The sequence below is a fragment of the Drosophila arizonae genome, chromosome 5 (genome assembly GCF_054131065.1).
Source record: "Drosophila arizonae isolate 15081-1271.41 chromosome 5, UAZ_ARI_1.0, whole genome shotgun sequence".
Taxonomy (NCBI): domain Eukaryota; kingdom Metazoa; phylum Arthropoda; class Insecta; order Diptera; family Drosophilidae; genus Drosophila; species Drosophila arizonae.
Window position 1 is genome coordinate 361,069 of NC_142925.1, and position 25,083 is coordinate 386,151.

Consider the following 25,083-nt stretch of genomic DNA (forward strand, 5'->3'; position numbering starts at 1 on the left):
GCGATAGTTGACTTCCGTGTTATTATTTGGGTTTCTTCATCGATATAAATAGGTCATTTGGTTTAAAAGCAAACGCGTAATGAATTCGGAAATATCTTCCGGCGTTTTACTCGCAAAAGATCAATTGCAAAAGATATTAGATAATCTATCTGTTGGTTTTATAACGTCTACGGAAGGAAACAAGATTGCTTCAATTTTGCCTCCATTTAAGAAGCTTGGTGTACTCATTGATCTCGAGGACATTGAAGAAGCTGAAGCAAAGATTCCGATTTGGACAAACGTTGTGAACACGAAGACAACACAGTCGCAGTACTACAGCTGCATACAATGTCGGCGGCAATTGCCAACTCCACACCTTTTGGATCTTCACATAACCGAGCAGCATGATTTGTACTTCGCAGCCAGCGTCGAGCGAGGCGACAAACCCCATTACACCTGTTACATCGAAGAATGTCCTTTAAAGTTCTTTCAGCCTGCCGACCGAAAGGATCATTGCATTAAAGTACACAAATTTCCGGCGAACTATCGCTTTGATCAAGGAAAGGCTCCCAATAAAGCAAAAAGTTGTACAAAGAAAGCAACTAATGCTATGGATGTTGATAAGGAAGTAAATGTGGCTGCGAACATGAGCGCTGAAAAATTTCCATATATCAAGGCTTTCAGTTTCGGTCATCCAACGCAGCGCACTTTCAATACACGCAAGGAGAAGGCGTTGCTAGATGTGCGGGCAATAAAGGAAGCGCTGGACGATATGGACTAAGTTTTATTATACCATTTTATTACTTGAAGTTGGTTTTAAAAGATACTTGTATTAATTAACTTGTGGAAACCTTAAAGATCATTTGTTTTTAATACTAGACCTGAAATTTAAGAATAAAAGTAATTGAATTGCTTGTCGGGTCACATCTTTTTAGTTTTTTACTTACTTTCCCGTATTGGCGTTAATGTAGTGGTAAGCAACAACAAGCAGAAACAGAAATACTCCCAGGACATTTGAGAAAATTGCCAATTGCACGTCAGTTATCATTTTGATACGGAGCTTCTGCAAGCAGAAAATAAACGTATTATTCTTTAGGCCTCTGGTGACACGTCATGTTTCAAGAGAGTGTTCTTCTTAAGAATATGCGCACTACACCCAAGCCAAATCATTATCATTATATTCTTTATACAATAATAACAAAAAACTATGCTCCTTAAACATGAGATATATGTAATATTTACTTTTTATTTCCAAAAAACAAGCCGGTTTTGTTTAGACTACAATAATTGCCAGAGATGCAAGCTAACTATCGATTAATACAAATTTAGGGTCCGGCATTGTTATCTGTAGAACTATCGATGTTGACAAAAAACAGCAGTAGTAGTAGTCCGGCATTGTTATCTGTAGAACTATCGATGTTAATGAAAAACAGCAGTAGTATTTTGTTATCGAAAGTGGAGTATATTTTCAAAAAGTATACTGTGATAAATGTCACTAAATAATCCCTAAAAGTAAACGCGGCATATTCAAAACAATGATAAAATTTCTAAAATATTTTTTATTTGAACAGGCTTATTATTAGCATTTCTTAGAAATAAATTACATTTTTCTTTTGTTGTATTCAAGTGTTTTAATAAAAAACTAAAGACTCATTTTAACATAATACTTATTGACGATTCGCGAATCTGCAAATCGAATTTTATATAATCTTAAGGTCACTTTAGTGAATATAATCTTTGCGAATCAGCAAACGCCTATATCTCAGACTAATACATTAAGTTGTACGTACATAGTTAAGTAATGCACTACCTGTCGAGTAGAGTAATATTAAATACAAAATTTGTTTACATTAAAATCGAAATAAAATCGAACGAAAGCTTTGCTTTTGCGGTGTTTTAAAATGTTCAACAAGAAATACAATTTGACAGATCCTTGATATTTCGCTTATAAACTATGGAATTTGTGTCCTAAACGATTGCTAAAATCATTATTAATGTCAACTGCAGGCTAATTCGTTGTGACGACAACCGTTGAATGCGTTTGACTGACATCCTGAGAGTTACGCGGCAGATAGGACTTCGCATTCGGTTTTGAGGGAAACAGATCAGAAACGTAGTTAGCCTGAAAGAAAAGATACAAATGTGTTATACATATTATATTTAAATTTCAATTCATAGTAAAAGTTTGCATAGAAGGCTATACAGATGGCTCCTAAAAGTATGGTATGTTTCTTTTAGGTGAGAAATAGTTGTCCAAGGGACGCGAGTCACGTCCAATAAACCAAATGGAGCGTAAAATTGCTGATCTATGCTGAAGTATGTATGTTTGTAGCCGCAGCAGAATGAGTCTGCCACATTCACTCGCATGCCACACATCCCATTGTCGCAGGTGTTGAGAGCGAGCCAATTTGTTGCACGAATATCTCGTGCTTATGGTGAACTTCTAACATAAAGCCGACTTAAAGGAAACGCCACTATGTGTGTGTGTGTTTGTATGTCAATTAATATTATTTTAATAGCTAAGAATCTTGACAGTACAAAAGCTTTGAAATTATGCCGAAGAAAATCTATTTGTCTCTCTCTCTGTTTCATTCTCTCTGTTCACTGCCTCTTAGCTTCTTTGGTGGGCCAAACTGATTGCATGTCGAAACACGCTTTTGGGCATAAAGTAGCTCTAGAAAAAATGATCAAGTGAGACGTGTGTGTGTAAAACTAGCTACATACAGTCTGTGGAATGATAGAAGTAGAGGAGTAGAAGGGAAAGGAACTTACCACAATCACCGCACAGGCAGCTCCGATTGCTGAGCCAGCTAGAACATCCGACCAATGATGCTTGTAGTCGGAGACACGACTCAGCGCCGTATACCAGGCAATCATGATGAAGAGGAACTGTAGAAAGTGTCGCAGCAGCTTCGAGCCTTGCCAATTCATGCGGGCTTGCAGATAGAGCTACACAGAGATGGGCGAGAGGAAGGAGATGCTTAAAATGGGGGGCAACAGCTCGGACATCTCAACTTACCGCCACGTAGACCATGGTGTAGAAGGTGAAACTGGAGTGTCCACTAGGGAACGAGAGTCGCATCTCCTTCAGCATCCGCGCTGAGCTGCCCACACCTTTGCACGTGAAGTCCGTTATATATTTGCCCACATTTGTTGCGTTGTCGCAGGTAGATCCGTCGGGCATCTGCGGCTGGCACACCTGTGCGACGGCAAAGAGATCAAGCACAAACAAATATTGAGAGCTGCGCCAAGAAGAGCATCCGCTAAGTTTGCTTAGTTACAGTTACTGTCTGCCCCGCCTATGCGCAACACACATTTGCCCCCTTTCCTTTGCTATTTACAACATGTGCTGTGCATTTGATGCTCAATTTTGCAGCGCTGTTGCCGCACTTCACTAAATAATAGGGCGTCTCTGTGCTGCCTGACAGCTAGGGGAGTCCGTAACAAGCAACATTCGAAGGGCCCCATCAACCCGTCATATCTGTGGCGACACGCGGCTATGCGAGGGCTGCTTATAAAGTCATTCCCTATATGTATATGCAGTAATAGTGCTCGATGCAAGACATTGAAAAGCTATTGTTTTTGCTGCTTGAGCAGCCTTCGTTTGCAAAATACTTAACATAAACAGAAACTATAAATAAATATAATAAAAGAGATATCTAAGGCAAGGCGACGAGTGTACATCCTGCTCAATATAGGATATATAAGCCTTAGCTGATCTAAGTTAGAATCATACATTTATAATAATAATAAAAATAAGAATAAAAATAATAATAATAATAGTAATAATAACTCTTTCATATATGTATATAAAAGGAACATATTTCATTCCAAATTAGTTATACTCCCTATATCTCTTTCTCTCTCTCTCTCTCTCTCTCTCTCTCTCTCTCTCTCTCTCTCTCTCTCTCTCTCTCTCTCTCTCTCTCTCTCTCTCTCTCTCTCTCTCTCTCTCTCTCTCTCTGCCAATGCAGCGCCAGTGAGCCAACCCACTCAATGTGTCTCCTGTCTCCTGTCGGCTGTCGCTCGTGTCATGTTGCATTAAGCCCCTTGCATATGTTGCATATTAAAATTAATTGGCAATCGGAGTTGCTTAATTGTCATTCGATTGCCCCGCTTACCGCTATGAAGTGGGGACGCAATCGGCCAATTGAGTACTTGGCTATATCTGTCGTCAGTTGACTGGCAGCGGCGCCAAAGGCAAAGACCCCCATCTTCTTGTAGCACTCGACCAGCCAGTCGGGTATCTGGTACGACATAAAGACATAGCGCCTCGCCGGTCCATTGCCAGAGACCTTCGCGTTTCTAGACTGCTGCAGCTCAACGATTAGTATCTGTGTGGGAGAGAGTGAAAGAAATTAATATTAATATTAATATTACAAAATGTTGATATTTACATGCTTAATTAAAGAGGAAGTAGAATGATGGTAAATCTGAGTGAAATAGAGTCAAACTGACTAGATAAGAGACAGACAGAAAACAGGATAAAAAGTTGCAAGAGGCAATAAAAAAGACAATATGTCTGGTAAAAAGGCTATATTATTAGAACTAACTACAACTCTATTTATCAATGAACGATTTCCTTTTAGCACCTTTTTATTTTTGGGTAGTTTGTTTTCTTACGAAGGGCCAATATAAACAGAGCCAGAGCCAGAGCCAGAGTCAGAGGCGGAGGCGGAGATAAATAGGGGAAATAATTACGAGCAACATTTGGGTGAATGAGCTGTTTAGTTTCAAGGCAAAAGGTATGCAAATAGTCTGAATATTGGGCAATATTTGTTTTTATGTAGGCTTCATTAGAACTAGGGCCATTAGCCAGTTTATGGCCCATCGTTTGCTTTACAGAGGCACAAACAGATGCTTGCTCTGGTTTCGTTTGTAACATGTGGAGTGGACAACAGATGTCTTCATCGGATTATCTTTCTCTCTCTCTCTCACTCTTTCATTCACTCTCTCTCCCTTTCTGTCAGATCCCACTCAGAGTTGTGCAAGAGCTTAAAAGTAGAGCACACATTGAGGGAGTTGTCTGTCTATTCTGGCCATGTGAACTTGAAATGATTGTGCAATAGACTCGAGGGTATCAAAAAACAACTGACTGACACATGCTTGACATCATTTAGCATGGGTGGCCACTTGGGAGCTGCTTCAGTCCCCAAAGAGCCCGCATCACATAAGCGCAATACAATTTATATCAATTCAATTTGAAATTGAGTTTCTCTTTCAATTCCATTCAATTGCCCACTTACCACGCCCACTGGTATCACCAGGCCTATGATGTAGAGCATCCAGTTGCGCACAGTGGAGTCCTTGAAGGGATGCTTCAGCGACTCATCGTCACAGAAGAAGCCGCGCTTGTACGGATCCCCAAGCAGGAAGAACAACAGTATGGGAAAGCCAACTGCAAAACCGAGAAAGGAAAGGAAAATTGGAGAAATCTGTTGATAAGAGTAAACGATAATTCGAAAAGTATTCTCCGCTTTCGCTTGTCAGAGAACTTGAGCCGCAATGATTTATCAATATGCATTTAGTAGGTCATTGGGACTTGTGGCGCGCATTAATGGGCATTATCAAGGGGGCTCGCGCGCCCCTCTCACTCATTTTCGGCAGGTCTGACACTGTTGACTTATGCTATGTCTAAGCTATTGATAAGATTACTAATCAGCTGCATTGTGAGGGGAGACAGCAAGACGACGACGAGTCGCTCATAAAGCAACTATTTTTGGTTGCGACAGCTGCAGGCAGCGTAGCGCAAATAGAGCTGGAGCTGGGGGAGTTTCAGGAGAGGGCAAGGGTTCTCGGAGTGGGGCTTAGCAAGAGTCATGCTGGACCTTTCAACGCGCGCTGACTCGCTCACTTTTAATTAAATATGCAGCACCATTAACGAGTGGGAAGTACTGCAATCGGGCTTAACAAACTGCCTAATACGCGTTCACGTTCAAATCAAGAGAGAATTGATAGAGCGTAAATATAAATTAATGTTATATAGAGGAGGAGCTGCACTCGAGTCTATGGTGTATTGAGACGACCATGGAACAGGTAAGCATATGCCCACTGTTAGCTGCCCGCGCGAGTATATTAATTAATTATGCAGCACCATTAATAATAACTAGCAGGCATACAAATGCTTTCGCCCAGACAAACGGTCATCAGCTCGCAGCTTGATTGATTGATTGATCAAGCCAAAAACAAAGCCTCCATCCATCCATCAAAAGTGCAACGATCGAAAGTGTCAGCGACACTTGAAATATGTTTGTTTTTCTTGATGAGTGAGTGAAGGAGAGAGAGAGAGAGAGATAGATAGAGAGAGAGAGAGATTCTCTGCCAATTACACGACACGGCCAGCGAGTTCGTAGATCTAATTAAAATTAGATTAAGTGCAGGAGACTCAAATAGAGCTGCACTAGATGCCACAGTTAGAAGCCAACGTCTGGCTAATTGCCATTGCAATTGCGCGTATTACCTGCGTGAAAGATGCTCAGCGATGCGCTGCACATTAGAGAGAGGCGGACGATGTGCGAGGGTCGCCTAATGAGTGCGGCAGCAGAGGAGAAAGACTACTTACAATGCCTATTTATAGAGCCGGACTATGACGAGTACTTGAGGTGGCGCCGAAAGAAATTTGAATTGGACGAAAAGCGATGTTGCATATTCATTATTAATTCATTTATTATTGTAAATATACTCGCTCAGAAAAGATTTATACATTTACTAGAGTAATCAACTTTGACTATAGTTTTTGTTATATATATAAAACTAGAGTCCAAAGTTACCATGTGAATTTAATGAGAAAGCCACGCCTATCACATCGGATGTACTTAAATACTCCTAGACTGCTTTACGATTCAACTATTTATAGAAGTCGAGTCTACTTGAGCTGGCGACGATTGCCCGCAGAGTCAGAGTCAGAGTCCGGCTGAGGAGTAGAAAGCGGAGGGCAGAGAGCAGGATTATTGATTTTTACCCACAGAGTCTAAGTGAAAGGCACACGAATAGCTGATGACAAAGGCAGAAACCCTCAAAGGAGAGTAGAGCAAATGTCAGTGGAGCAGCTGCATGCGAAGAGAACAGGTTCGATCTTTGTCTGCGAAGGTGATTTAACATTGGATGCTGGGAAAGTGATGCTCGCTGCGTCTATTGTTGCCAGATCAGAGTCCTATTACAGCAGAGCAAGTGACCTTTGTATGCGGGCGGCTTATCCCAGCCGAAACAGTAGCTGCTATCTAGGGTATCTAGCGCATCTATAGATATGGATTTTTATGGGTTTTGCGTCTCGCAATGAAGAAAGGGAATAATACGACTTGTAGCTAAATGGAACTTCTCTCTTTGTGGCACCATAACTAAGTAGATTGAATTTATGTTTAGCTGCCCTTTTTGTTTTTGTTTTCTGTTGCTTTTTTGCTGATGAGAGATTCTCGTTTGAAACGGTGGAACACGGGCGGAAGTGGTTCGTTTAGAGGCAAATCTGTCGCACTTTGATATAAATGTTGTTGAAAGTGCTTTGCGTTCATTTGGTGTCAAGTCCATTTCAATAATACTCAAAGCCCCAAATTGTATTTTAGATGCCCCCTCCACACCAGCCACACTCACACACACACACACTCACAGATGCACTCACACTTATACATGTACAAAACAATTTGTTTGTTAAACAAAGAGGTAAATGATCTAGAAACTAGAGTAAAAGAGAGAGTGGGGGAAGGCTGAGGGGTGGGGTTCATTTCACCCTCATCCACCTCTAGACATGATTCAAAGGAAGCCGCTGGTGCCACCGTCGTACGCCACGTTCTCACACAGTCCCAACTTATCTCTCTGCTCGCCCTTCAGATACTTTTCTATCTGTGGATGCTGGCGCACTCTCTTTCAAGTCGCGCATACAAACACTTTGTGGCCCACACAAACATTGGGCGGCACTTCAGAAATGCTGCCCTGCCCCAGCTCAACGTGCAACACAAAGAGCTGCAACTATATAGAAGTGGGAATTACGAAAGCTGGAAACTAAATCTCATCTCGGCAAAGAAACTATCAGGGCTGCTTATTTGGCCTTTTTTCAGCCAGCTAAGAGATAAATATGTATTTTCTGCTGCACTTTAGAGTTGAGAATTATGAGAGCTAAAGCTAAAATCTTATCTCGTCTGGCAAACAGCTAATGGAGACAATGACTGTCTGGTTGCTCAATTCTAATAGCATTAATTAACAAGACGGAAGTTTAATTAAAGACAATTAATGCCAAAGATTTGCACTCTCAACCTCTAGCCAACATCTCCAACTGCAGACTCCAGACTCTAGACTCCACTTTCAAGACTTTAGCATAAGCTCTAAGGATGACTGACAGCTCACAATTGATCAATCGGCGAAGGACAAAAGCAAAGCAACAATTAATCATGATCTGTCGACGAATGGGTAAAGCAGGGTATACTGGTTTTTTGACTACAGAGATCTTTAGAGTTGCAGAGCATAAGAGATGATGAAATTTATACAAGAAAAGAAGACCAGCGTATACTAATTTAGAAGTAAAAGAGTTTAAGAATATAGTCTCTTAAGGGTATAAGAGTCTCGTCTCTATCACTCCTAATTACTTTCAAATACAGGTCTGACTGAGAATCGGATTCAGGCATCTATAGTGCAGCATCCTTCGCAATTTCGCGCTTCACTGCGCCACATCAGTCATCGAGAGAATGCAGTGAGACCTCCGAGGGGTGGGCGACACTTTAATTGCAATGTGCAGTGCACATGCAGTTCGGTACCAGGAATTCCCAGAGTGAGGAAACAAAGGTGTCACTCAGGCAGGGTCCAGACACCTTTGTCATGGCAGGTTTGAAATATTACCAATACCTCAAAACCAGAAAGAGACTGATGAGGCACAGATAATTACATATGCCTCGAATGCCTAGAAAACTGTAGCAGAAGCAACAATAGGAAGGTGTGCTAAACAGCAAAGATACCCTATAGGGTATAGTGGGGGACTAAATACTTGATAACAATAGACTTTGGTTTAATTCGCGCTGATGCCCTGTATAGTCAAACAATTGGTAGAAGATGAAGGGGAGCATATGAAGGATTCCCGGATAGATATCTAAATACCCTATAATTCGTAATGAGGTATTAGTATTTGCTAATCATCACATTTTTGGCTTGATTCCCCTATAAAAACTTTTCTGTATATAGCTTTAAGAATTGTAGATTTTTATAGAAATCAAAGATACCCTATAGTCAGTCTGCATGAGCTGGTCAAGCGTTGGGTAACAATTAATTTTTGGCTCCCATAAAGAAATATTCCGTATTAAGTAGATAAATTTTCTTTAGTCCTATTTTTCCATTCCAGGGTATAAGCAAGCCGATCATCGACTAACTCGGCAGCTGTCTCGCCCTCGTACGTGTTTGTTATTTTGTTTTTTTTTTTGCCTTTTGGCTAGAAAGTAAACAATAATATTGAGAGAAAGAAGAAGAGCGAGATTGCATCCATTGGCCATGACAATAAAGCAAATGCGTAGCACAAATATTGTTCTTTCTACTTAGTTTTTCGTTTGAACATAGAGAATATCACTCCCCGTCCTCCTTCCCCTGCTCCTCCTCCTGCCCGGCACAATAAATTATTGGAGTGCGCACGCACTTTTTTCGTTTTCTTTCTCTTTTATGAGTTTAATGACTCCACCAAAAGAAAAAAGTCGAGGGGGAGTTTTCCCAATTGGTTGTGCTGCAGCTCGTTCGCATTCAATTAACGTCAAGCAGAGACACCCGAAGTTTATTTTGAGTCCAATTTTGGGATTGTTAAGGTATGCTTGAAGACCCAACCACAATAGCTGAAATGGAGGCACGCACTCAGACTCCTCCCGGCATATCACTCTATCAGCGCGTTCTGTGTCAAAACTAATTTACGTTGAAATTAGTCGAAGACAGATAGAAAGAAGTCTAACAGATTCGACAGCCACTCGAGAAAAAGACTCTTAGGATAGCTTTTAGAAGCTGCTCTCTTTCGTAAAAGTAAACAAATATCTGATTGGAATGCATAATTAATAGGAACAGTGGAACAGTCAAGTTGTCTCTTAAACGCTGTTCTCTTTCCAAAAGCTTAGAGTGCATCTGATTGGCGCTGACTTATGTTATGTTAAGCTAATTGGAATTTATTTGTAGCAAGCTGTTCAGTGCCTAAAAGGTCGCACACATATCAAATCAGAATGTATTGGAATTTCTATTAACAACTAATTGGAATTTATTTGTGGATGAAGAACTTTTTGTGTTTTTACATATTTGATTAAGTGCGCAGCTGTTAAAAGTTTTCTTTTTTCGTCTTATTTATGGATTCAAATTGGACTCTTACTTTCAATGGGGGACGATAAATAATTAAGATTTATTATTTGATTATATTGAAATAAATAAAATTATTTGTACTCTTTATTATATTTTATCGCTCAGATAACTGTTTAACTTCCCCTATTCTGTGTACAGATAACATTCTGGCTCAGTCAACTTGGCTATTATCTCAATGACTTCTATGTTTTATTGTACAATACAAAATACATAAGTCAATGCTTGTTTAGCTCTTTAGTTTAACTCTGAGTCATCAAGGATTTTTTTTTTTTTTTGTATATTTATATACTTTCCATCAACCGCATGGGACACCTTTTGGGATAAGCGAATGAGTCAATCTGAGTAACCTTTACCTGCTGCCAATCTACAGTTATTTATGCTCGGCTCTTGGTGTGAGTATGAGTGTGTGTATTGGAGCCCCTTCTTTAGAGATCATTGTATGCGAATTGTATTTGTGTGTATTACACATAAACGTCAACTGTGCAAGTAAAAGTAAGTAGCACAGAAAAGCAGTTAATTAAGCGTAAGGTCGGCAGCTATCAAAAAGGTGAGACACGTATTTATGTTAGAAACAAACAGAAGCGATGGATTGCCTCCAGTTGCCAATTGGAAAACGTTTAAAGCCCAGCTACATACATATATCGAATCGAATGACTCACAAAGATAAAGATAGAGAGAGAGAGAGAGAGAGAGAGAGGCAAGAAATGAACAGAAGAAAGTCTGGACAATAGAATAAACAGTCAAATACGCAGTTTGAAAATACGAACGGGTTTTACAGTAACACTGAAATACTGTGATTTGCTTTGTCTAAATACGCTGGTTTCGCAGATTGCTGATAAAGGCTTAAATATGATATTGCTGATTGTGAAGCACACTCACACGCACACAGCCATATATTTATTATATACATACATAAATATGTACATGAATATTTATACTCCCCCTATAATACAATGGGATGTGCATTTACCGTTTTTTGGGTAACTTAGTTTTGCGAGCAAGCATTGACAAAAGGTGTACCAAGAGAAAAGCGAAAAGCAAACAACAGAAAAACAGTGTCAGCTAAATGAATCAAAATATGCGTACATAAGTACAATGTACATATACATATATGTACATATGTATAAGTGTAAATAAGTAATGTGGGTGGATTATCGGACAATTCTGTTTTTCTTTGAACTAAAAATTAGTTAAATTGTGGTTGCAGTAAATATAAAAATATTATGCCTGAACACATCTTAATTCAGACTTTGTTTAGTTAAAAATTACTCAGCTGTTTGCAGCAGCGTGGCATACACTGAGAGAGAGGGAGCGAGAGTGTGAGAGAGAAAGCTCTGTTGAGCAAGAGCAACTGTGTGAGAGCGCACTTACACATACGAAATACCAAAAATTACATAAAAATAAATATATAAAACAAACATTGCGACACGCGAGAAGGCGGCAAATGCATATTTATGCATGTATACACACACATGTAGGCACATATTTCGATTTGTATATGCTTATTTATATACATACATAAGTATATATATTGTTTGTCGTCTGCGAAATTACAAGAGGCAAACACTTACCACAGAGCAGAATCAAAATATCGAGGCCTACACGGCATAAGATTCGTTTGTTTGTGTCCATATTTTTGTTGTTTTGCTGCTGCTGCTGTGGATGCTGTTGTTGTGTATGATTGATGTTGCTGTTGTTATTATTATTGTTGTTGTTGGTAAAGCTTTGCAATCGCTCCTCAATGATAGAGTTACTGTCGCTGTTAGTAGTCAACGCCTGTGCAGGTGTCGGAACGGCAATGTTGATGACGTGTTTGTTGTTGTTACTGCTGGCCACGTTAGCGACCAAAGCTGCACTCAGTTGACTTTCCGGTCGACGCAGCGGTGTTGTCTCGCTCGCTGACGATTCGTTACTCATTTCGAAATCGCTTCTGTGCTTTCAGTTAGTTTAGAAATGCTGGCAAAAGCTTAGCAGAGCTTTGCTCTCTTGCTCTCCCACTCTCCCTCTCTCTCTTGCTTTGACAATGAACTTGGGCTTTGCTAGGCAGCTTCGAAGGCAGCTGCTGTTGATGTTCAGGTTAATTTCTGAAAAAGCGTTAAGAAGATCGACATTAATAAGGGAGATTTCACATTTACACAGGGCATTTTTGTTGTGTCTGTATGCATGAGTAATGTCTGTGGATGCCCCTAAGATTATCCGAGACGACTTCACTTGGTAGCTCTCATACTGTGAGTCATTACTGCTACGATTCGTAATGTCAAAATTCTACACGTATTTGGGTATTCTATCATTGATTCGATTCAAGTTTTTGTTGCTCTGAAATAAAATTCCAGCTTTGATAAAATCTTTAGCTAATCAGTTAACCGGCTCAGACTAGTAATATAGCATGTTTCACTAGTTTTTTTCGCCAATTTATGTTTTACAAACTTTCATATCCAAATCAATTTTGTTACTTCTTAGGTTTCAATTCCGAACGCGAATCGCTTATATCAGCCATAATGCCGCATGATACAGTTATTATCATTTACACGACAAGTAAACAAGCGCTTTACATAAGTACGGCGACCGCACATGGATAAACTGGACACCTGGACACCTGTAGTGGGGGACAGGCTGTGGAGTTCGGTGTCGTCTTGCCTTCTTCCGCTGACAGCGTCGTCAACCTGTCTGTAAGCTGCTTAGATAGGGGAAGGGGCAGTGGGCAGTCCAGGGCACAGCTCCAATAATCAGACTGAAATTAAATGCCCCGACTTGGGGGCCAGTTTGCTGACGTTTGTTCACGTTTGGCTGCAAGTCTCAGATGAAATTTTTGGATTTGTATTTTGCTGGCGCCAGAAAGCCATAAAATACAGCTCATATACATGTGTATATATTATTGTTAATATGCAATTCATTTTCCGCCAATATCAATATGCCATTCGCTGCGCTCAACGGGCAACAGATGGCGCTGGCTGACCTTATTTCGCAGCAGGCGCGACATTCGCCTCCAACAGGGAGGCCGCGGAACAGAAGGGCACGCGGCAAGACAGCCTCAGCTGGTGGTCATTGCCCGCCATAAAAACGAAATCGATTAACCCCAGCTCCACTAAATACGCCTCAAGAATTCGACAGTCTGCCGCATTCAGAGAAGGAATTTTCAGTTTTTTCTCTGCTGCGACAAAGGTTAATAGCACATGTCTAGGTTGATCTATTTATAAGTTGATTTGATCAGCCCTAAGAGATGCCGCCGATATGCAATTGCAGGCAGAGCGTTTTCGCAAGCAGAATACCCTGCAATTCATCCAGGCAATTAATGATAAATGCATTTCCTACGTCGGAGACAATTACTAACGTAAAACTGAGGCAGTAAATCGTCTAAAACAATTTCTAAGGAAAGGAACTGCCTTTTTGGTAGGGTAATTCCTGATTGGCAATAAGGCAGGGAAATTAACTGGTTGGCTCACTGTGGAGTGGCAGTTGAAGCTTGTTTTGCTATCTAAAAATAGTTCCTGACTGATGGGAAGCACAGCGAGTCGTTGGCTCGATCTCTGTTGACCATATTTGAAGCTGACAACTGCAGATCCACAATCGAATGCAGCTGCTTGATGAATTCTTTACGCTATTCTCAACTCTCCACTCTCCACTCTCGGCTCTGGCTGTCTTGTGATTGACGTTTGCCACTGCCGCCAGTTGTTAAGGATTGTTGTTTCTGCTACAGGTTCTCATTACAGCCAAGGCTGCCTATTACAACGCCCCCTTTTTACGTCCGAGCAAGTTAGCAAAATTGCATAAAATTACAGAGACTCTATTTGCACAGACTCTGGCCATAATCTTGGCCAGTAAACTCAAGAGGTGGAGCATACAGCTAGGCAATTGACTCACGACTCACTGAGCACAGAGTGCTGATCCCTGCTCATTACGATCAGAAACAGCTACAGTGAATCTACTGTTAATGAACATTGTTACTAAAAAATAAATACAAAATTTTACTCAAAATATGTATGTAATATATAGGATTTTGAACAGCCCTCGCATGTGTTCATTTGCTCAACTTTCTTAGCATAACGTATTCCTAGCATCATGGTAGAGTTCACTGTAATAAGCTAATAATTATTTGCATTTTGGTCAGCTGCCAATATGAAGCGCGTCGGCTGTCACCGACCGCCTAATGCTCGCAATATTTATTGAAATATCTATATTATACCTTAAATTTCTTCCTGTGTACCCTATAGGACTGGCTATATATGTATATTCCTAAGATATAATACTAATATTGCACAAAACCAATATACTCGTTTCATTTCGTGAGAGGGTATATATATATATGAAGAAATATAGTGACGCGGTTGCTGGTTTATAAAACTCAATCAAGTTATCGTTTTCATCGTGAAACGCAATTCATCAACCGCTGCCCGCTGTCACTGATTAGGCATGCCCACCTGACCCTCCACACACCTGAGCGAATGATAAGCAATTCGGAGGCTTTTGACACAGCTCGACAATAACTGCACACAACTTAAGCTACGACACATCCACTGTTATATCCACTGACCTTGACCCTAAACGGCCAAAAGGAAAATCGATTGAGGGAAACATATATCAGAAGTATATACGCCCCCACAATATGGCTGGATATTTGCGGTATTTGTTTGCCAATTCGTGCTAGCTTATTTCCATTACACAACACATTCATACGCCTTTGAACACCTTTTGTTTATCGAATGCCAATTCTTTAATTTTTTTGGTTATTTTTTGTTTACTTTGGCATTAAGATGTATGGGAGATTCACTTTCCTGTTTTCAATGTTATTTAAATTGAAATCGAGCAAAGGTAAAAATAAATATGAATCGAAATGATAATCTTTATTAATTGAAGTTGCACACATACGCACACACAAACACATTCATAAATAGATATTTTCGTTAGCAACTTTTACCTTTTTGCCAATTGAATTGAATTTTCGTTTGTGGAAAGCAGCTGTGAAAATTTCCAAGCTAGTAGTTTTGCTTCTAGCGTCAGTTGATAGTTATTTATTCATGTTCGCTATGCATAAACAAATTACGAAAGAAAACACAAAAACATTTTCCGCCACAGATTCCCATATAGACGAATAGACTGGACCGGACCGACCCGACCGAACACAACCGCGGCATAAATTGAACTAAAACATTATGAGGGGAGAGAGAGCAAACGCGCCTTGTGTTTGTCACACGCAGCGACACAACCAGATAATTGAAGAGAACGAGAGAATACGTTCTATGCTCTCGGCGAGCTTTGTGAGAAAGACACGGAATGTGCGCACACGCGTTAAGCAGGTAAGGCAAAGCAAATGCATATTCTAAGCCTAGATAAGATATAAGCTATAAAGGGGGAAATCAATGGAATTTCATAAAATAATAGTAGTGTAATGAGGTCATGCTGCTAGCAGCTTATATAATGAGTTGATAGATCGCCGATATATTATATCAATTCCTATTTTCATAATAATAGCCACCAAATTTCAATACATGCGATAATTGTACAGCTATTTCTGTTTCCAAAGCGCGTGCTCTCCATGCCGAAAACCAAGGACTGGCATATCAGTGCGAATTGTTTAGTCTGAAGCATGCGAGTTCTCTTCAGCTGCCTTCATATCCTAAGCTCGACGTTACTATTCGTAATCAGGGGTGTCATTTTAGCTTTTTTCCCGTCAGATCTGGCTTTATTTGAAGTCCCAATGCGGGAAAAATTTGAAAACGGCGGGTTGCGGGAATTCTGGCTTTAAAAAAATTAATTTAGCTCTATTTTAGCTTTATTTAATTTTCATTTACTTATTTTGATTTATTTTGTTCTTATCGCTGTCAACACAAAAAATCATGAATACAAGTATCGATACATGATTTTATATCATACAATCTATAGAAATCATTTCGTGGTATGAGCAACAGGTCTCGTGTGTCAACAAAAAAACACTAACGTGCACGAATTGGATGGGCACAGAAAGAAAAAATTGATTTTGGGCAAACTCCAAAAAAAACCACAGCAACAATCAACAGCACTTTTCCTCTATGTGGCAAATCACACATTAATTGCTCTCATCAACAACCTAGGTACTCTCCGCCAAACAAAATTATGCGACTGCATGAGCGTTTAGCGATTTAAACTACACCGTACTAAATGTACAACATAATTAAACATTCGTTGGCTCCTCATTTTCTGGAAGAAATAAGATTGGAAGCGTTAAATTTATTTTGGTTTTGGACAAATCAAGTGACAAAGCGGCTTGGTAAATAATAATTATTTATTAAACACCTGACCTCTCTTTAAAAGATTGAATACTTTATAATTTGTATATATGTATATGCATATACATATATCTATAATTTCTACGTTAATGGTCTTAGGTGTCGTTATTAAATACGTCTCTGTTGAGAGTGGAGTGATGATTTCGACGTTCCTGATTTGAATATTTCTCTTGAAAGTGGAGATATAGTTGAAGGAATCAAATAATTAAAAACAAATGAATAATCATAAATGAATTTAATTAAGAAAATAGTGTTTTTTAAACCCAGCTTTTATTTTGGCTTATTTTTTCCTGAATTTAGCTTCTTTTAGCTTCTTTTTTTTGCCAATCTGGCTCTATTTGCTCGAAAAATTATGACAGCACTGTTCGTAATAGCCCGAAAGAGAGCGTGTTAGTAGCTCTCAGAGGCTCTCGCTCGGAGCAGCTGACGTCGCTTCAAAGGTGTTCGAACTTCGAACAATGCGCCGTTGTCGGTGGTGGGTTGCTGCGCTACGCGCTCAGTTCTCTGGCCACTGTCGAGCGCTGCGGTCGCTCTTATTCCCGATCGCAACAGTTAAATCTTCGTCTCTGCATTCTCGGCGCATTCTTCGTCATTGATGGCGCTGCGCATGCGAAAGAAAAACGCGTAATGAAAGCGCAAGCAGAAAGAAATTATATCGGAATATAATAACAATAACGTAAACATAATAATAATTATGACTATTTAAGCAACCTCAACGAAGTGCAGTGGGAACGTAGAATCGCAAATGAAAACGAATTCTACTCTAGTGCAAATTATTTTAGACCAATTAAAAAGAGCAATAAGTGAAAAGCTGTTCGTTATTTGTGCGTTGCCAGCAGTATTTAAGCAATATTTCGCAACTTCGAAGTGAAACGGCTCTGGCCAAAAAAAGTCAGATTTTTTGTTAATTTTACATTATCGATCGCCGCCTTTCTCATTTGCGCAACGCCGACGCTTATCACCAGGCCAGGAAGGCAGCGTTCGTGCCTTTCCCAATACCTGAATCAGTTTCAGCCAAAGTAAATAGAAGTCGAGGCGAGGCCATTAGCGTTTGCCCAACTATTTGAGGCTCTCCTTCTCTCTGCTGATAACGATGCCCACACACATTGCCGGCAAGGTGCAATAGAGCCACGCCCACACCATGAGCAGCCTTCGGCCTTCTAGTGTCTGCGATACGACGCCGCTGCAGCGCTTCGAGAGCCAAAGTAGCAGCAGCGAGGAGCCGTCCTCGCCAACAGCGGCGAGCATCATAGCAGCCGTCACTGCTGCAGCCACGCCCACTTCAAACTCCCAACAACACCAGCACCAACACCAACACCAGCAGCAGGAACAGCACCACAACAACAATAATAATATTAGCAACAATGTAAAAGTTGATTTACAGCTGCCGCCGTTCGTGGGGGGTGGAGCGGGCGGAGGAAGAGGAGCACGCGGACAGATAGAAGCTGACTCCAAGCCGCAAGAGCGCGGCACGGCATACATCTTTGGGCGCATTGCAGTGGACTTTAGCCTGCTTGGCTGCGGTGAGTATTGATCCAAATTTGATTTGGCATGAGTAGCAGAACGGACTCTCGATATGTTTTACTCTATTAGTACTACGACACTTCTACTTCTACTGCTCCAATTCCCACTACTACTACTATAACTACTACTATTCTTCTATTTCTACTACTATTGCAAGCTACAGACAGATTTCGCTGTTAACAGATTCTGAAGCCCCTTGAAATATAAATAGTCTGCCTTCACTTAGGGAGTTTATCACCTTACCTTGTAAGCTTACATCTGATTAGATCGATTATTTTATATTTACATAGACTTTTTAAGAATTTATTTTATTTTGCACGAGCTGTCAGAGTCATCTCATCATTTCCTCTTCTACTTTTACGATGTGCTATCACGTTTTGTACCAATTGATCTCTGGCTCTATTGAATGACTCCGCTCTGGGTCTACTGTCTGCATAGAGTATGATGATATGAAGTATGTGCCATATCTGAGTTTTTAGCAGTCGCTCGACTATGCTTTATTTGTTGCCCTCTTTGGTCACCTCTTGGCGCCTCTGGTGCCATCATTGTTATCGGAGGCCTCGACTGTTATACATTTAGGTTTTTATTCATTTAATTAATAATAACACTCGGAATGCCATTTTTTTTTTTTTTTTTCAAATAAGTAAGCATCTCTGATGCTGGGGGCCCTCCAACAGATGCCCAATAATGGACCAAATATATGAGTATTCGCGCATCGAGTGTTGTCTGATTTATATTTGACTTAATTTACGCAAATGTTTTTCTGGGGTGAATTTATTGTACAAAGTGCTGTGAAAATAGCAGCAGCAACAACAGAAACAACAACAACATTAAAAGCAACAATGATATGAAAACATCATCATTCATCAGCTTGATTTTGAATTGGAACTGTGTGGCACTTGGCTGTGTTTGTTTACAGAGGTCTAATTTGGGCATGATCAGCAGACCTTGCACCGATGAGCCAGTGCGTCAGCTAGAATCCGACACCATGCACCAGTACTGATGATAATGATAATGATAATAATAATGATGATGGCTATGATAATCTAGGCCACCCTTGAACAACACTCACATTGCAGCTTGGCTAAGATTCGCGGGTTTCGCCCTCTAATCCGAATATAGAAATCTATAGGTGCTGCTGCTCATATTAGAGCTAAAACACGGCTAAGACTCTATTGGACCATTATAGAAATAGTTCATTATAAATAATACTGTGAATGATATGATAATGATAATTACATTAAGAAAATTTATTGTAGTAATAAGTAATGATAATGATTCAAATTATATTTTATTAAAACTATAATGTAGCAATGCCCATATATTCTATATATATTTAATTTTTTGATTGTACCTGTTGCAGCCGGCTTAACCATGGCTGTCCTATCGTCGTGCTGTGAGCCGCATACGCGCGGGTTCTTCTGCAATGATCTCTCTTTGAGGCATCCTTATAAAGAGTCCACCATACAGAACTGGATGCTGTACCTCATGTGTGTGGTGCTGCCCATATCTACGGTAAATTCTCTCTAATTAACATTAAATATCCCACCTCTAATTGTTGAATTGCACAGATTTTACTGGTTGAATTCTATAGGGCGCAAGACTGGACTAGGTTTTCGCACCACAACCAGCTGTATAGCAGCGGCTACTTTTTGTGCCACATGGAGCTGCCACACTGGGTGGTGGACAGCTATCGTATGATTAGCACCTTCTTCTTTGGCCTGGGCATCGAGCAGCTGACAACGGACATAGCCAAATATACCATTGGACGACTGCGACCTCATTTCTTCACCGTACGCAGCAGACGCTTGTCTCTAACGGCGGCCTAATCTCACTTCTTCAATTTCAGCTCTGTCAACCTGTGCTGCCCGATGGCACCACTTGCAACGATTACGTCAATGAGGGTCGCTACATTGAGGACTACGTCTGTACGGCTAAGGACATAAGTGCGAAGCAGCTGAAGAACATGCATCTCTCTTTTCCCAGTGGCCACTCGAGCTTTGCCTTCTTCTCCATGATCTACATTGTGGTGCGTATATACAAACACACATACAAATATACACACATACAAACATATACTTACATATAATTAAGTAGGTAGTAATTCCGCTAAGTAATTGCTTTAAGTTTTTCGTATAAGCGATCACACTCTTCCTTCACTTTACTTCACTGTACGACAGACTGACTGACCCCCACCAGGTCTGGACGACTGATTAATGCTACAGCTGCTGCCCTTTTAACAGGGCGACTTTCGCTAAGGCACCAACTGTAATAACTGCAATTTCTACTCTCTCTATTTCCCATTCGTTTTCTGCTGAGGGAAGAGAATATTGCGAGGTACTCAAAGGATTTGCCTTGCCAAATGAGGTCTAACAGTCGCAGGTTTTCGTTCTCAGCTACTCCCTTAGAAAAGCTCTCTCAGTGTTTGTATGTGCATATCTATATTTAAACAGAGCTATGCACATACCAATGCAATTTATACTCTCTCTTACTGTTGAGAGTGACTCTTTCCTTACTGCTGAGAGTGAATATTGCAATTAAAAGCACACACACCCACATACATACTATTGCTTGTATGTATATGTATTCACGCCTTTGACTGAGATGCCTTATTGAATTGCTGCTGCTTCCTCTTAGATCTACTTGCAGCGCCGCATGAAATGTTCGCGCTTTCGAATGCTGCGACACCTGTTGCAGTTCCTCTTGGTAATGTTCGCCTGGTACACGGCCCTGACGCGTGTCTCCGACTTCAAGCACCACTGGTCCGATGTGTTAGCTGGCAGCTCCATCGGCATTGTCTATGCTTTCCTAGTGGTAAGTTATAAACTAACATACGCTCTCTCTGCCTCTCTCTCTCTCACACACACTTTACAAATATATTAATATATTTTATCTGCTGCAGACATCGACATTTTGGTAGGTTGGCCAAATCGAACCGAGTTCAAAGTCTTAATCAATATTTGGCTTTCAAATTTGACGTGCAAGGATAGCAAGGATCGTTTTACGTCTGCGTACAACTTTATTTATAACTGTATCTGCGAATATGGCGCATATATATATTTATATATATTTATTTATGTATGTGCTACTTATGTACAATGTACAGTGTCTCTATTCCTATGTGTAGGTGTGTTTTATCTATATTTTTACTTAATAAAATTTTAATAGTGTATGTCAAAAACGAATTGCGCTCGAATTTTAATTTGTGTATTGTCTTCGCTGGGTATGAAGGAGCAGCTAATAGCATTTTATGCAGAGAGTCTAATTCGACTATTATCGATCCATGTTCTTCTCTTTAAGTCTCCTACTTGTGCCTGTTACATAAATATGCTCAAAATCATCAGAGCTCTCTTTTCAGTGCCTAAAGGGTAAGCCTTCTCATTATTATACTCTAGGAGCATAGGAGGCGTCTCTGTTAGTCGCCTCTTTCGACAAGCTTGAGACTGATGCTCTGGTGGTATTCGCAGCCTCCAACCACACAGCTCCACTGTATAGTGGGCACTGCCTAGTGGCCAGCGGCCAGTGGACAGAAAACGTTTTGCAGTTGCCGTTAGCCGAATGATTGAAGTTGACTTTAATTGCTTTTAGCGCCAGATAAAGAATTGAGTTATGTGCAGAGAGGCAGACAGTCAGTCAGGTAGCCAGTTAGCCAGGTTAACAATTAGCATTGGCTGCAGCTCAGTTCAGTCGGCCAATTGGCTGGGTTCGTGGCCAGCTGCAATTAGCATATTAATCGAATTTACTGCCATTCGCGCACACTCGACACGCGCTCAATGAGATGCAGACGGAAAATGGGCTGCGGCTAAGATGGAGCCCATCACTCACCCGGCAGCCGGGAGGAAGAGCACGGGATGGGACAGACCTGTTTTTTATGATAGCCTCTGCTATCAGCACTTAGCCAAAAGCTGTGAGATTGATGCGCCTGTAAAATGTCAGTGGAAATGCTTTCATGCTCGCTCAAAAGGGAAAACGGGTATATTTGGATTGTGCTTCACTAGATCTTCCCAATGTCCATGGCATAACATGAGGCCTGATTGCAGCTTCGACTAGACTCAAAATGTGGCTCATATATCCTCTACAGCCCCTGATCTCTTGATCATAGCTGAGCAGCCCATTCTAGCAAGCCCTTTCAGAGCGAACGAGTATGCTGCAGTCACTAGCACTCGACGTGAGCGTCTTCTTCTTTCGCTTGTCATCGAGCTGTGTCTTGCTGAGCCCCTACGACATTTGATACGCTCGAGTGGTTGGCTGGAAGAACGGTTCCCAATGTTCGGGGCGAGTCTTTTGGCAATTAACACAATTTTTAATATCGCTTTTATCGTCAAGCATTGCATTGCTCTCCCCCATTTTCCGAATTTTCCACATTTCACTGAGGCGCTTTTCAATTGGACTTTCGTGTTGCCTCAATTGCTTCAAGTTTTATGTTGAAATCTATCGACGCTATCAGCTCTATAGCCGAATCGTGTTAAAGAAGAGAGATAGCGAGAGGGAGAGAGAGAGAGAGATTAATACTTTTAGAATATGACAAAATGCCAGAGGGCGTGAGGCTGCCTCCATTTGGTGCTCCGAGTTGGGTGTTAAATTGACTGGCAATTTCAGCTCAACTCGGCTCAGTTTAGTTCGATTCAGTTTGGTTCATTTTCGAGCGTAACATTAATTTTACCATGAAAATTACATGAAGGTAACAGCAACAATAATAGCAACAACAACAAGTCTTATTTATAGCGAAAAGTGTGCAAAATTGCATTTGGGGTAGGATCTGCCTCACATACTGTAGCAGTCGTAACGCATCGGATATATGCCCTTCCTAGCATCACACACGCAGCGGGGTGGATCAGCATGATCAGCTTGATCATTCCTTTTATTCCTTACATTTTAATTACCTGATTAATGTAGTCCTACTTCCATATTGCTGGTAAATTATAGCCACGTATGCGCTGATGAAATTGTAGATCTCGTTCCATAGATTTCTAGTATTATGTTCTACATTTCCCCCTTTCACAGACAGGCAAATTAATGGTAAGGGTATTTCGTATTCATGCATACTGCGCTCTGTTCTACTGGCTCTAGCCGAGTTTGGCATTTGCGAGTCGCCGCAAGGCTAGGCCACAATTCATGCCAGAGCCGTGTCCATTGCGAAAAGCGTTAAATTTTTACCACGTGCAAAAACGTAACGAATAGAAAATCTGCACAGTCATAAGATCGTTAAGGCAAAACGTGGGACAGCTTGCGTGGGTTTTCAGTTTTCCTATTTCATACCCTACAAGTATTGCAATGAGGCGAAGGCATATGGTATGCATCAAGTGAAATGGATTCCTTGATCAGCATCGATAGCTGCCTGCAGTTAAATGTCCTTGTCAATTCGCTTCTTCTTCAGTAGAAAGACATTCAGATTTAAATAGCCCCCCCACGATTGTTCAAGTCATGCCAAGGAACAGCATTCAGGGTATATCCTAGTCGTCCACTCTCTGCTTGTCGCACTCTCAACTTGCTCAATGGGAGTCTCTGTGCTTTGGCCTTTGTCTTGCACGTACTCCTGTCGACTTGTGGGCAAGCAGACGCAATAGGTGGTCGGGCGGCGCGGTCACTTCGGGCACCTCAGGCACCTCAGGCACCTCGGCTCAGACTCCTGGCCGGGTTGTCCTGCACCTACGTGTGTTGTTCTTATTTATTATCGTTGAGCAATTAGTGGGCAGCAGTGCAATTTACGTTGGCACTAAACGCTTATTAATGAGCTCTAGTCAATTTTTAGATACGCGCATAATTTATGCCCCATTTGGGCCCAATGGCTAAGCAAGCGATCTATAAATCTTGGTGCAGAGCCTTTGAGATAACACTTGCCCCTGCCTCCAAAGGCAGACCGGCAAAAGTGGTTTCCCAATGAAGTTTCCTGCCGGCAGAGGCGAGTCGGCCACATAAATCTGCAGACAGAGATTTGGCTTAAAGACTAAGATAGACACAGACTTGATAGTTAACGCATTTGAGCACTGTCGAGCAACGCCTCGATTTGCATTTAGTTCCCTTCGAACCGGTCTGCCTAGACCCTGCGCCATTCCGAGTTACTTTCCAATTGAATGCATCTTTTTGCACGCTTCCTCTTCGCCGTCTTCGTCTTCGTCTTCGTCACCGTCACGTTCAGTTAACAATTGTTGTCAACTCGGAATGTGTCACATAAATAAGAGACAAACCTTACCGGCCACCCCTTCGCCCTCCGTCGACAACTCGTGACGCACAGCGCATAAAACACACCTCGCAGCAGGCTGCCAGCGCCTCCTTTGACACTTCTCGCCCTGCCTTGCAGCAGGCTGGCCTAGAGGTGGAGGACCTTCCCTCCTTGGCTTGCTCTTCCGACTCACCCTACTCTCCCTCCTTCCTGCTCCCAACTCAAGGTCTTAGCTCAGAGCATGTGAATACTCTCTGAATAGACTTTCGAGTATCTTTCCCTCAATGCGTATTTATCTTAGCTTTGCTTAAAATGTGACTAAGTTTATTTTGCCTATATTTACATATGTATGTCTATATTGTTTCACGGACTCTGCATACAGAAAAGTGAATACCGAAAATATTATATTTTAAATATATTTTCATAACAAATATCTATCTCTTTCTGTTTCTCTCCTCCGAGACGATCTCTGGCGTCAATCGAATTGATGAAAAACGTCCCGCTGGTAATGATGAAGGAGGGAACATTTACTTTGATTGTGCTTACAGATTCCTCATGCTGCAAGCTTGTCTTGGTTTCAGTGGGGGGCAAGGTGCCAGAGATGAGTTTGTCCAGTCGCTGAAGCTAATCCCAGCTGAAAAGTTCATAAATTGCGTATCATGCGGAACAACAGATGCATTAGCTTATGGCCAACAACATGAGTTTATATATAAGTGTATATAATTGCACATTTTGTTAAGTGCATGAAAATTCCTTCACGCTATTTACAACAAGGCTGCAATTTGTTGAGGAGCGCAGCCGACGAGCCAAATCAGTGCGTTTTTAATTGAATAAACGCAGCAGTTA

General features: G+C 41.1%; 4 protein-coding genes across 6 annotated transcripts; 2 read left to right on the forward strand and 2 right to left on the reverse strand.

The window, feature by feature from the left end:
* The first annotated feature begins 3 nt into the window (after positions 1 to 3).
* l(2)k10201 (zinc finger protein 511 lethal (2) k10201) lies at positions 4 to 903 on the forward strand. The gene has a single exon (XM_018010491.2). The coding sequence runs from the start codon at positions 80 to 82 to the stop codon at positions 758 to 760; it is 681 nt and encodes a 226-aa protein (XP_017865980.1). The 5' UTR covers positions 4 to 79; the 3' UTR covers positions 761 to 903.
* Positions 758 to 1,375, reverse strand: LOC108615767 (dolichyl-diphosphooligosaccharide--protein glycosyltransferase subunit 4). The gene is made up of 3 exons (XM_018010496.2): positions 1,222 to 1,375; positions 927 to 1,042; positions 758 to 860 (listed from the first exon to the last, which is right to left on the reverse strand). Exons 2-3 carry the CDS (start codon positions 1,025 to 1,027, stop codon positions 839 to 841), a joined length of 123 nt encoding a protein of 40 aa, XP_017865985.1. The 5' UTR covers positions 1,028 to 1,042; positions 1,222 to 1,375; the 3' UTR covers positions 758 to 838.
* A 148-nt stretch (positions 1,376 to 1,523) lies between these two features.
* Positions 1,524 to 15,343, reverse strand: wun (wunen). 2 transcript variants are annotated; one of them, XM_018010484.2, is made up of 7 exons: positions 15,203 to 15,343; positions 11,859 to 12,371; positions 5,226 to 5,377; positions 4,101 to 4,313; positions 2,999 to 3,178; positions 2,752 to 2,928; positions 1,524 to 2,101 (listed from the first exon to the last, which is right to left on the reverse strand). In XM_018010484.2, exons 2-7 carry the CDS (start codon positions 12,202 to 12,204, stop codon positions 1,988 to 1,990), a joined length of 1,182 nt encoding a protein of 393 aa, XP_017865973.1. In that variant the 5' UTR covers positions 12,205 to 12,371; positions 15,203 to 15,343; the 3' UTR covers positions 1,524 to 1,987. The 2 variants fall into 2 exon arrangements, with proteins under 2 accessions (XP_017865973.1, XP_017865974.1); XM_018010485.2 differs by lacking the exon at positions 1,524 to 2,101 and adding an exon at positions 2,459 to 2,653.
* Positions 15,344 to 15,437: 94 nt separating this feature from the next.
* wun2 (wunen-2) lies at positions 15,438 to 21,259 on the forward strand. Of its 2 annotated transcripts, XM_018010488.2 has the most exons (7): positions 15,438 to 15,581; positions 17,935 to 18,073; positions 19,438 to 19,589; positions 19,646 to 19,867; positions 19,924 to 20,103; positions 20,712 to 20,888; positions 20,977 to 21,259. In XM_018010488.2, exons 1-7 carry the CDS (start codon positions 15,438 to 15,440, stop codon positions 20,992 to 20,994), a joined length of 1,032 nt encoding a protein of 343 aa, XP_017865977.1. In that variant the 3' UTR covers positions 20,995 to 21,259. The 2 variants fall into 2 exon arrangements, with proteins under 2 accessions (XP_017865977.1, XP_017865976.1); XM_018010487.2 differs by lacking the exon at positions 15,438 to 15,581 and having other exon boundaries at positions 16,993 to 18,073.
* The last annotated feature ends 3,824 nt before the right edge of the window (positions 21,260 to 25,083 follow it).

What these genes read in the sequence shown, in the direction of transcription:
- LOC108615767 (XM_018010496.2), bottom strand. Translation starts at nt 1,027, where the DNA reads ATGATAACTGACGTGCAATTGGCAATTTTCTCAAATGTCCTGGGAGTA. An exon ending in ATTAACGCCAATACGGGAAA is followed by an intron (nt 861 to 926) that starts GTAAGTAAAAAA and finishes CTTAAATTTCAG; the next exon opens with GTCTAGTATTAAAAACAAAT.
- wun (XM_018010484.2), bottom strand. Translation starts at nt 12,204, where the DNA reads ATGAGTAACGAATCGTCAGCGAGCGAGACAACACCGCTGCGTCGACCG. An exon ending in TGGTGATACCAGTGGGCGTG is followed by an intron (nt 4,314 to 5,225) that starts GTAAGTGGGCAA and finishes TCTCCCACACAG; the next exon opens with ATACTAATCGTTGAGCTGCA. An exon ending in TGCGTCCCCACTTCATAGCG is followed by an intron (nt 3,179 to 4,100) that starts GTAAGCGGGGCA and finishes GCCGTCGCACAG; the next exon opens with GTGTGCCAGCCGCAGATGCC.
- wun2 (XM_018010487.2), top strand. Translation starts at nt 17,692, where the DNA reads ATGAGCAGCCTTCGGCCTTCTAGTGTCTGCGATACGACGCCGCTGCAG. An exon ending in TGCGACCTCATTTCTTCACC is followed by an intron (nt 19,868 to 19,923) that starts GTACGCAGCAGA and finishes CTTCAATTTCAG; the next exon opens with CTCTGTCAACCTGTGCTGCC. An exon ending in TCTCCATGATCTACATTGTG is followed by an intron (nt 20,104 to 20,711) that starts GTGCGTATATAC and finishes GCTTCCTCTTAG; the next exon opens with ATCTACTTGCAGCGCCGCAT.